This window comes from Lithobates pipiens, unplaced genomic scaffold (assembly GCF_037356315.1).
Source record: "Lithobates pipiens isolate NorthernLeopardFrog02 unplaced genomic scaffold, aLitPip1_a1.2 Scaffold_16, whole genome shotgun sequence".
NCBI lineage: Eukaryota > Metazoa > Chordata > Amphibia > Anura > Ranidae > Lithobates > Lithobates pipiens.
Genome location: NW_027507748.1, coordinates 548,421,736 through 548,433,958, shown reverse-complemented (window position 1 = coordinate 548,433,958; position 12,223 = coordinate 548,421,736). Strand labels below are relative to the sequence as shown.

Sequence of the window (12,223 nt, the reverse complement as noted above, 5' to 3'; positions counted from 1 at the left end):
TGATAGGCGGAACACAGGCTGCTGGGAAATTCAGTGTTCCGCCTATCACAGGCGAAGGCGGCGCCGGAGGCGCGGCTTTTGAATTATAGAATGGCCGCTGTCTGTCTGCTCGACACGCTGATCGAGCGGGCAGACAGCGATGACTCGAGTATAAGCCGAGGGGGGCACTTTCAGCCTCAAAAAAGAGGCTGAAAATCTCGGCTTATACTCGAGTATATACGGTAAATAACTTGGCGTGCACATCTCTAGGTCCCTCCCCGACTACCTAACCCTTAATGTTGAACCCCTATTTGACATCCTAAAATCCAAAACTCAAGTCTGGTCCCGTCTCCCCCTTGGGGTGATGGGCCGAATAAATTTAGTTAAGATGATACTCCTTCCCAAGCTTCTTTATGTTTTCTGGCAGGCACCGATACACCTTCCCCCCGCATATTCAAAGCCATGGAGTCTATCCTTAACACGTTCATTTGGGGCTCGTCCCGGCACAAGTTGCCGTGGCGGGTCCTAAAATTCCCATCGGACCTGGGTGGTGCCACCCTGCCTGACCTCCTCCTTTACTATGTAGCATCTCAACTCTCTCATTTTTTTCACTTCAACCAAACAGACAGAGTCCGCTACACCACCCTAGTGTGTTCACAGGCCCCAGGCCCATTGATTCACCCTTTCCAGTCGTTGTTTTGTAGCTCCCGCCTCTCCCTAGAGATAGACACCTTATGCTCTCTCATCATTGTAGAATCTGGCAGCTTGCAATGCGTCTAGGACGGGGCCCCCTCTCCCCACTCTCACACACCCCTCTGGAACAATTCAGAAATGCCGGAACTGGCCCTTATCCCGGACTCCGGGTTGTGGGTGAATAGGGGTGTCATCTATCTATCACAGGTGGTCTCTAATGGGATGGTCAAATCCTTTCAGGCCCTCAAGGATGACTTTGCCCTACCCAACCACATGCGGTTTCGCTATCTTCAACTCCGACACGCGCTCCATACCCAGTTCGCATTCCAAGAGTCGAAACCCCAGCAGTGGTTGACCTAATGCTGGGTAACGACCATCGGCAGCTAATCTAGCAGCTGTATACCTACCTTCTATCCCCCACCGCCCTGGCCGTGGCCTACCAGGTGCGCTCTCGGTGGGAAGGTGACCTGGGAGCGGTGTCGGATGAAGATTGGGATGAAGCTCTGGCGAATCACAAACTTGTGTCACCCAAACTCACGGACCGCCTCACCCACCTCTATATCTTGCACAGATCATACCTCACACCTCATCGTATCTCTAAATACAGACCTGAGTACGACCCCCGCTGTCCCCGCTGTGATTCCCCAAATGCATCCTTCTATCACCTACTCTGGGCTTGCCTGACTATACAGGGATACTGGGCACAAGTGGTCCAGTTTCTTCATGACCGCATGGGTTCCCCGGTGTCTCTGTGCCCTCGACAGTGCATACTGGGGCTCCTCTCTCTATCTGAAGGTGACAAATACCTCAACATTTTCCTGCAGGAGACGCTGTTTTTGGCCAGGTTGCAGATTGCCAAAACATGGCTGAGAGGATGCCCCCCCCACGCTACAACAATGGATTAGGGCGATTAATGACACTCTCCCCCACAAGAAGCTGCTGTACACTCATAGGGGCTGTCCCCATAAATATAACAAAATATGGGACAGGTGGTTGGAGGATGCTTCTACCTGCAGTGTCGAGAGTTAGATGACTTTTACATTGGATGTCTTTGTGTTTTTTCTAGGGAATATCCCCCCCCCCCCCACTCCATACCCTTTAAGCTCTCCTGCTAATCAATGAACCATGCGTTTTGTGTTGCATTAATTTGTATATTACATGTACTTGTATGTAAAATGCACATGTTTGTTTTGGTAGTGCCTGTTGCACTACGCTTTGGTAATACTATCCTGTTCATTATGCTCAATAAAACTGTCATTTTGACCAAAAAAAAAAAAAAAGAAAAGCAAAGCAAATGAATATTTGCTTTGCTAACACTGAACCGCCTCTCAGACAGACAATCAGGAGACATGGATCTAATACCCTTCACCTGATTGGACGCCTAATAAAATGGAAGAATGGGAGGACATAGAGCCATGGAGGACACAGGAGCTCGCCGCTTTCACCTGCTGCATGTCCCACAGCTCGCCACCATCACCAGGATTGGGTATGTGCCAGTCAGACAGCGAGCAGGGGGTCACAGAGGCTGCATGTGATGGTTCACAGAGGCTGCATTTGACGGGGGCACACGGGCTGCATTTGACGGGGGCACACGGGCTGCATTTGACGGGGGCACACGGGCTGCATTTGACGGGGGCACACGGGCTGCATTTGACGGGGGCACACAGGCTGCATTTGACGGGGGCACACAGGCTGCATTTGACGGGGGCACACAGGCTGCATTTGACGGGGCACACAGGCTGCAATTGATGGCACAGTGAGGCTGCAATTGATGGCACAGTGAGGCTGCAATTGATGGCACAGTGAGGCTGCAATTGATGGCACAGTGAGACTGCAATTGATGGCACAGTGAGGCTGCAATTGATGGCACAGTGAGGCTGCAATTGATGGCACAGTGAGGCTGCAATTGGGTTTTTTTCCAGGATTTTTCAGTTTGTTTGCACCCCCGCAACAATTTTGAGCAACAGCCGCCACTGTTCCCACAATTAACCAATGGAAAACCTCAATCAACTCCCTTTCGGAAAGAAAAAGAACTCATATACCAAAGGTTTGCTCACAAAAAAAAAAAAAAAAAAACCATGGTCGACATGACGATCCTACAGACTTCCCAACCTTTTGGTCCCTGCTTTGCTAACCACTCCTCTCCCCCTCCTTTCTGCAGGGCTTCCAGGACAGATCTGAGCGATTCTGATAAGTCAGTGCCAGCACAGAGCCAAGATCTCTGAGATTGTAGAGCATCACCAGCTCTAAAAAAGATCCATGGCCCTGGTATAACTACTCAAACTGCCACTGTGGTATAACACCCAAACTTGAGCCCCCACTGCAGTTACACAAGAAGTTACAAGCAGGGGTGTAAAACTCAATTTAATCACAGGCCACCAGCATAATGGTTGCTCTCAAAGGGCCAGTTATATTTGTAAGACTAGATGCCCAAAGCATCCGACTCCACCTTACATCAGAAGTCAAGAGTCCCCCACCATCCCTTACATCACAGTACATCCCCCTTGTCTTGTGCTCCTGCTGGGAGCACAGCTGGGTAGCAGAATGTGCAGGGTCTGGAAGAGGACCAGAGGAGGGCTGGAGTCAGCTGCCTGAGCCGGTTAAATGCTGAGACCAGGGGAGGCAGAGACAAGGGGGTGCTGTGGCTGCACATAGACGTGCAGAATCTTGTGGAGGCGTTCATTAAATAGCCTGGTGGGCTGGATTCAGGCTGGAGGCCTTGTATTCAGGTTTTACATGAATAAATAAAATCTGATCATCATAAACACCCCTGTCAATGGTAAATGGTTTGTCTCAACACTCTTAACTGATAAAGCTGTAGGAAAGCTTGTTCTGTTGAAAAAACACAGACCAGCTGTCTGGATCACCAGTTGAAAATAAAGAAAAGAAAGCCTAAAAAAGAAAATTTAATACAACCATCACATCGAAGAACTGGTAATCTGCAATATAATAAGTGTCTGACTTTAGGTTTAACACCACTTTGTTTTAAAAAAGGAAATGTCCTATGAGTACATGTGCAGTATGTCCAGTGCGAATGAAGCCTTAAAGAGGAGCTTCACCCAAAAAGGGAAGCTCCACTTTAAAGTCCCTCCTTACCCTCACCCTCCCCCTCTCCACAGTCTTCTGGGAGACATGACAGGTCCCAGAAGACTATGGGACCATTTACAATGCACAGCACGGCTGCACAGCCAGGTGCCCACAGTTGAGTTGCTGGTGACAGAACACAGGTAAAAAGAACAACTCGGGTGAGCACATCTCTGGATTCTTGGACAAGTGAGTGTATGTTTTTTTTAAAGTCAGCAGCTACAGGTTTTGTAGCTGCTGACTTTTAATAAACACAAATATGATTGGAGCTCCTCTTTAAGCCACAAGAAAATATATTGAATATCATTATTCTTACCATCCCTGGTCACTCTTGAATTTATAAGCAGCAGCAAGAATATGGCACAGAGAACCTCCCACCTTGAAATCTAGAAAGCATTTCATCTGCAATGCAAAACAGTAAACAGAATAAGAACTCAGTTTAAACTTGTTGCATAATAGATTGTAAACTAGATATATGATGTTGCACATACACAATACTTCTGAGTATTCATGTTCAAGAATCAGTAGCTATCATAACATGGCGTTTTCTGTACCCAATACAAGAAATCTTGTCCATAAAAGGTGGTAAATAGTTTTAGTGCCGACTTAACAGACCCTACTGCTGTCAAAGCTGAAACCAGCAGAATAATTCAAGGAACCCAGTGGGCTGTGCCTGCTGAGATGAATAACTTGGTGTATTACAAACATCTCACCAATTGCTAACACATAGGAGGCAACTCTTCCCAATATAAGAAACAAGGTAGTTAAAATTAAACTTCAGGTAAAATTGAAAAAAAAAACAAAGAAAAAAAAAAACGCACTTTCTCCTAAACACACCTAAAACATTTTTATTTAATTACTGGATTTTGGTTAAGGAGGCCGTTACATTGCCATATTTTTCTCACTTTTAGACACCCAGCCAATGATGCTGCTGTTCTACAACAGCATATACAAAGTTTATCGATATGGCAATATATATATTTTTTTTTTTTTTTACAATTTAGGCCACATGGCTCCCCAGATACCATGGGGTATGCGTCATAATTCAAACAAACTACTTTTGGTAGAATGGTTAGGCTGTCGGACGATGCAATTCCTAAGTTTTTCCTGCAGACAACTCTAAATTGAATCTGATCTAGGTGCTGTCATACATTTTCTTCCCTAAAAATGTTCCCTCCTGAGATACGGACCATGGGCCTAGGGTCCCTTCTTATCCCTACACTCTTTTTTTCCTTTTCGTTACCCCCTGGTTGTTTTGTTGGGTTTGTTTCATTCCGAAAAACAAGATGGGGAAAAGAAATAACACTCAGACATGTTTGACATATAATTGAGCTTTATTTTACAAATGGAAACTGTATAATGACATTCAGCCGTTACATTGTAATGTTCATTTAACCAATCTTGTTTATTACAAAAAGGATTACATACATAAAAAAAAAAGTATACTTGCCGGCAATTTAGTGAGCGGTGCATTGCTGACATGTTTTCCAAACACCTCTTCTTGAAACTGTAACAGCTGAACTACCAGGCTTGACAGGGACTTGTTAGTAGGAGGCTCAGCCTGAATGTACTGAAATGAAAAGCAGGCAACAATGGTATTAAAATCCTGATTAGTCACGTGATATTACCCAGCCATGATACAGTACAGAAATACAGCCTACAAATCTTTAGTAGTCGTCTTTCTGTGTTCTATAAAGCTGCAATGATAAATGAGTGTATATAATGAATACTGAAATTCCTGTATTAGAAGGGTAAGGATAGGTCACATCATGGACAGGCAATGCTATGCATAGTTTGTGTGCTTGAAATACCAGATTTATGCATCTGTCCTGGCTTTTTTATGGGTTCTATCTTACCCTGATCCAAGTTTAAATTATTCAGCTATATGAAGAATATAACTTGAAGAGTGAGACTCCACCAATGCAGGAGGCTGAGTTAGGAACTCCTACTGAAGTGCCTAGAATTGCTTCAGAAGAAACCAGTTCGTAAATCAGCCAGCCATAGTCCACCAAATCTGAAGGAGAGGTCATCAGAGGAAGCCTATTTTAATTGTAGTAAATTTCTTTAAGCATGGTACACATGGGCCGAATATCAGCCTGCTCAACAGAAACCAGTCAACATTTGGGCAGCCTGTCCGACAGAAGCTGGTTGAACATTGAGAATGGGCATGCCAGAAAAACATCTGCTGATCATCATCCGATCAGCGATCACAGCCAATGGCTGCTCGTGCTGAACTGTGTGTTCTACCGGGGGGGGGGGGACATAGTACCGAGACCTCCTCGCAAGCTCCTCAGTTTATTTTAATTCAGCCTGCTGGGCTGAATGAAGAGAGAGAAACTCATGGTGTGTACCAGGCATTAGTCTTAAGCTGGCTATATACTGACTAAAGCTGAACGACAAAAAAATAAAATAAAAAATCCAACAAATTCCTTTATCTACACTATACACCGCAGATGGACAAATTTCCCACCGTACCGATTGCATTTTGACAACCAGCCCTGCTAGCTGTCAAAACACCTGAACAGATGCAACCACTTTTTGGCTAACATTTTTCCACCTGGCTCCTTTGATGTTCATCAGATAACCCTGTGAATAACACACTTCCTGCCTTAGGCTGCATTCACACCTGTGCGTAGAGTTTTTTTGGGGGGGTTTTTGCAGCGTTTTTTACCACGATTTTGTGCAGGGCAAAAGGTCATCAATGTTAAAAGAAGAAATCTGCTCAATTCGAGCGACAAAAAAGGGTCCGGAACTTGTTTGAGCTTCAGGCGTTCGGCTTCAGGCGACATGGAGTAGACATGTGAACCATCTCCATTGAGAATAGAATTTTTCCCCTCTAGCATTTTGCAGCTTCAGGCTTCAAGCTACAAAATGCTCACGTGTGAATGGGGTCTTAGAGTGGCTACACTCACTTTTCCATTGTATCTATGGAAAAGCTGCATAGCCACCCTTGCACAGTAGCACTATCAGCCTGCGGAGAGGGTAATGTTAAATGGCCTAACTGTAGTGAACAACGTTTTAAGCTGTTACATAATCAGTTTTTGTGTTATTTGTAATTGAGTAGAGTGTATGGTTCACTTTGGACTACTGAGAAACATAACCTTTTGATGGCAGTCACTTTATTCATAAAACACTGATATTATCGATCTGCTAAAGAGCTGAATGTCAATGAATGGTTAAATCTGTTAGCAGAAAAATATTGAAACAATACCACAGACAACCAGCTAAATACGCACTTGAAACACATATATGTTTTACCCGTCAAAAGATCTGTAATTTTGTACAGCCAATCTAGTAATGTACACACAATCTGGGGAATTACCAAGTTTCCTGCACCTTTCCTTGGGGCCTGCCCTTAATTACCCAGTTAGAATGTGACAGTTTTACATGGGGGGAGAGGGGTTGGCGGGGGGGAATCTTCAGTTCTCTGTGTTCCCTGTTACAGATGTGGCAGAACAGAGAACTGACTGCTCCTAATTAACAAAGGGGCTTGCACCTCTTGTTAATATGAAGCAACATCTGCTCCATTTTTTTTGTTTGGAAGAGTGGCGTTAATCCGCCTATTTTCCTTACTCCTCTCCCAAACAGGTGACACAAGCAGTCCCTCATTAACCTACATGTAAACCTAATCACTAAAATTTAGATAAGCGTCAACACATTAAATTCAATTTTAAAAATAATTTTCAGTACTTTTAAATATGCAGCTTTTGTTAAAAGCTTGTGATCCAGTCATGAAGGCATTCCTGTTAAAAGGTGACAACGCTTTGTCCTGGTCTTACAATTGTCTTCATGTGTTGGCCGTATGTCACGCAGGCTTCTGATGGAGATGACAAGTGGCTGTTTCATTGCACATCACGCAGGCATAGTCCACTCTTGTCACCATCAGGAATCTTGCCCCAAGGAATGCCAAACGGCCATCACTGGAGTTGATGTAGGCAGGTTGTGGCAGTATAGACCCTGCAGGAAATCAGTAGCACTGAAATGCTACAGGAAGTAAAAAAAACAGATAACCAGAATTACAAACCCTTCAACACTAATCTGCTGTGGTTTCCTTGCAGCGTAGGGTACCACGCACCAAAGATGCTGCACGCGGGACTTTTTGTGAACTTTCAGAAAATGCACCAAGTTAGTTAGTTCCAGTTAAGGGAACTCTTAAAGTGGATGTAAACCCTCACATATACCCAGTGGACTGAACAGCCTCAGATGATACTCAGGGATGAAACAAATCTCCCTACATAAGTTTTACATGTATTTCTGCTGTCTTCAGCTTTATATACTTTTTAGAAAGTTAAGATCATGTTAGGAGATGTTCTCTTCCTGTTTAGCAATGCACTGAAGTCTGGGCTTACAGCCAAGACAGCTGATTGGAGGAAAGGCACACACCCCCACTCCTCATAGGTAGAGACTTTCAGAGCTGATCCTTGAATAGTTCAGCACACTGCTAACCGATTTATAGCATCCACCCCAACACAAAACTAAGGCTGCTTTTATCATATGCAATGGAGAACTCCTCAGGAGTTATCAGGCTGATAACAGAAGAAAAGAGCAGGAGACAGCTTTGGGACAAAGGGCTTTAAAGAGAGATAAGAAAACATTGCAAATTAATGTGCCCAGCGCACATTTCATGAATCAAGTTTACATCCACTTTAAGGCATCAGCCTACCAAGACATTTTGAACAATTTTATGCTCCCAACTTTGTGGGAACAGTTTGGGGATGGCCTCTTCGTATTCCAACATGGCTGCACACCAGTGCGCAAATAAGGTTCATAAAGACGCAGATGAGTACGTTTGGGATGGAGGACTGTGACTGGCCTGCACAGAGTCCTGACCTCAACCTGATAAAACACCTTTGGGATGAATTAAGAGCAGAGACTGCGAACCAGGCCTTCTCGTCCAACATCAGTGCATGACCTCACAAATGTGCTTCTGGAAGAATGGTCAAACATTCATATAGACACACTCCTAAACCTTGTGGACAGCCTTCCCAGAAGAGTCGAAGCTGTTATAGCTGCAACTTGTGGGCCTACTCAATATTGAACCCTACAGACTAAGACTGGGGTGCCATTAAAGTTCATGTGCGTGTAAAGGCAGGTGTCCCAATACTTTTTGCAATATAGTGTATGTGAACAGTGTCTAAGGCTACCTTCACACTAGCCCCAGGCATTGTGTTTCCACTTGCACCATCCCCCTAGCATTGCCATACCGAAAGGCTGTGCCTGGCCATTGAGTCCAGGCAGAGCAATTCAGCACATCTAAGCATGGGCAGGATATTTCCCGCAAGTGCACAAGGTCGGGCAAGTCTTTAGACTTCCACACTACCTGTCTTCACACATGTGCAGGAATATCACAAAACTGCACTGATGTACAGGGAAAACCCAAGCACGTGCAGATGTGACGCAGGGCGTTTGGGACCTGTAGCCCTGCAATATACCTGGGTGAGGAACCTCACCCTATCAAAAATTACATTTTAATACCTAACACTTTTCCCTGTATAGAAAAAAAAAACTACTAGTCCATTGAGTCCATTGTGGTAATGCTTACAGGCAAAGTTCCAACTACATTGCTCTCCTCCTGTGTCGCCATCTTTAATTTTGATCTTGCACATACACAGATACACCATGGGTCTCTGCCTAATCTATGGAACCTTATCTAGAGATCTGCGGCATGTCTACACATGTGCCAGACATCCCTGTGCATAACCCGGCTTGTGTCTTCACCAGTAACATCGCAGCGCCCCTGTGGCATGTCTACGCATGCGCAAAATCTCACAAACTGCCTCCTGGGATAGCTGTTATCACACATTCCAGGAGACAGTTTGCAAAATGTTGTGCATGTGCAGAAATTGCGCAGGGGCTCTGTCATAACACTGGTAAAGACCCAAGCCGTTTCTGTGCATGCAAAGCGCCTGTTTACGTTATTCTCGCCTAGGTGAAATAAAGTTAAAAAGAAAACATAGTATTTCCCCCTTTTTTTTTTTTTCTTTAGCAAGTGTGTAAGAATAAGTAGGAGAGAGGATTAGGAAGAGTGTGAAGGTAAGTTATAACATACCGTGGAATTCATTTTAAAATGAATGGGCTGCGATTTAGCATTGCTGTACACCTGAATGATGCTGCATCTGGACAACAAACATTCTTATAAGACAGAAAGAGTCTAAACCTTCACATGAGCTGATTCAGCTTTCACTTTTGTTTTTTTGCTCCATGTGATTTACATGACTTGTTCAGACAAATGACAGACGCAGCTTGTGAAGATCAGCGGGGATGCCTGTTGTCTCACTGAATACACTAGGTCAAAGGTAACCGAGGATTACATCCACATAACCACGTGCAGCTACTACCATACACCGTTTGTAAACATTGCACGCCAATCTGTTACTGCAAAAATATTCCAGCCTGCTCCTCCAATCACAATACATGCAAATGACAAATAACATGGCCCGGGAAATGATCGATATGGAATGGCACCGATCACTACATAGAACTGCTAATTATGACTACATATATATTATATATGGATCAGCCTGAATGTGGCATCAATGTGCACAGGAAGAAATCTTTATACAAACTTGTGGATTATATAGAAAGTAGTCATCATATATGTTGAACCACATATCTGGAATGGAGGATTTTATATCACGTATAGTGGATTATAAATCATTCTATGTCATGATCGGAGGATTCTAGGTCACGACAGGAAGGTTATATAGCAATGATGGTGAATAATATATCACGATAGGAGAATTATTTATCATGAATATAGGATTTTATATCATGGATGGTAGTTTACATATGATGAACAGACTATTATATATCACGATAGAAGAATGATATATCATTGATGGTGGATTATAACATGATATGAAGTATATATATAACATGATATGAAGTGTATATATATATATATATATATATATATATATATATATTAGGAAGGTAATATATCATAAACTCCAAAGACATGCTTGTAGGTTAATTGGAACCTGTCTAAATTGTCCCTAGTATGTATGAATGTGAGTTAGGGACCTTAGATTGTAAGCTCCTTGAGGGTAGGGACTGATGTGAATGTACATGTAAAGCGCTGCGTAAATTGATGGCGCTATACAAGTAACTGAAATAAATAAATAATAGGATTATATCTCATGATATGAGAAATATATATTATGAATGGAAGATTATATACAAAATGGGCATCATGAATGGTGGAATATATCTCATGACTGTAAGACTATATATCATAATAGAATTATATATCATGAACAGAGGATTATATGTAAAAGAGGCACCATGGATGGTGGCTTATATATCATGATAGCAGGATTATTTATGATGATAGAATTATGCATCATGAATGGTGGATTATATATCATGATTGAATTATATATCACAGATGGTGGATTACATATCATGATAGAATTATAGATCATGGATGGTGGATTATATATCATGACTGTAGTCTTATATATCATGACAGGAGGATTATAGATCATGACTGTGGGAGTATGTAGGATATATAAAATGTCTGATCTGTAGAGAAGAGCAGTCTGTATATTCAGGATACCCCCCCCCCCCCTCAGTATGAGGTCAGCGGTCACATGACAAGTGAATGTACTGATGTGTGACCTGCCAGGTGATGATTTTGGAGATGACAGTTGTCATGCCATGTTGTATGTGGAGGGTGCTGATTTTGGAGATGACAGTTGTCATGCCATGCTGTGTATGGAGGGTGCTGATTTTGGAGATGACAGTTGTCATGCCATGCTGTGTATGGAGGGTGATGATTTTGGAGATGACAGTTGGTCATGCCATGCTGTGTATGGAGGGTGATGATTTTGGACATGACAGTTGGTCATGCCATGCTGTGTATAGAGGGTGATGATTTTGGAGACGACAGTTATGCTGTGTATGGAGGGTGATGATTTTGGAGATGACAGTTGTCATGCCATGCTGTGTATGGAAGGTGCTGATTTTGGAGATGACAGTTGTTATGCCATGTTGTGTATGGAGGGTGCTGATTTTGGAGATGACAGATGTCATGTCATGCTGTGTATAGAGGGGGATGATTGTGGAGATGACAGTTGTCATGCCATGCTATGTATATGGAGGGTGATGATTTTGGAGATGACAGTTATGCTGTGTATATGGAGGGTGATGATTGTGGAGATGACAGTTGGTCATGCCATGCTGTGTATAGAGGGTGATGATTTTGGAGATGACAGTTATGCTGTGTATATGGAGGGTGATGATTTTGGAGATGACAGTTGTCATGCCATGCTGTGTATAGAGGGGGATGATTGTGGCGATGACAGTTGTCATGCCATGCTGTGTATATGGAGGGTGATGATTTTGGAGATGACAGTTGTCATGCCATGCTGTGTATAGCGGGTGATGATTGTAGAGATGACAGTTATGCTGTGTATAGCGGGTGATGATTTTGGAGATGACAGTTGTCATGCCATGCTGTGTATAG

At 43.4% G+C, this 12,223-nt stretch overlaps 1 protein-coding gene across 7 annotated transcripts in view; it reads right to left on the bottom strand.

The window, feature by feature from the left end:
- SMARCC2 (SWI/SNF related BAF chromatin remodeling complex subunit C2) overlaps positions 1-12,223 on the bottom strand; it is a 142,124-nt gene that overhangs the window by 128,864 nt on the left and 1,037 nt on the right. For all 7 annotated transcript variants that reach the window (XM_077483402.1, XM_077483398.1, XM_077483400.1 and 4 more), the window contains exons 2-3: positions 5,207-5,326; positions 4,073-4,158 (exon numbers count right to left, since the gene is read on the bottom strand). In XM_077483402.1, coding sequence (XP_077339528.1) covers positions 4,073-4,158 — 86 coding nt within the window. In that variant the 5' untranslated portion in view covers positions 5,207-5,326. The remainder of the gene's footprint in view (positions 1-4,072; positions 4,159-5,206; positions 5,327-12,223) is intronic.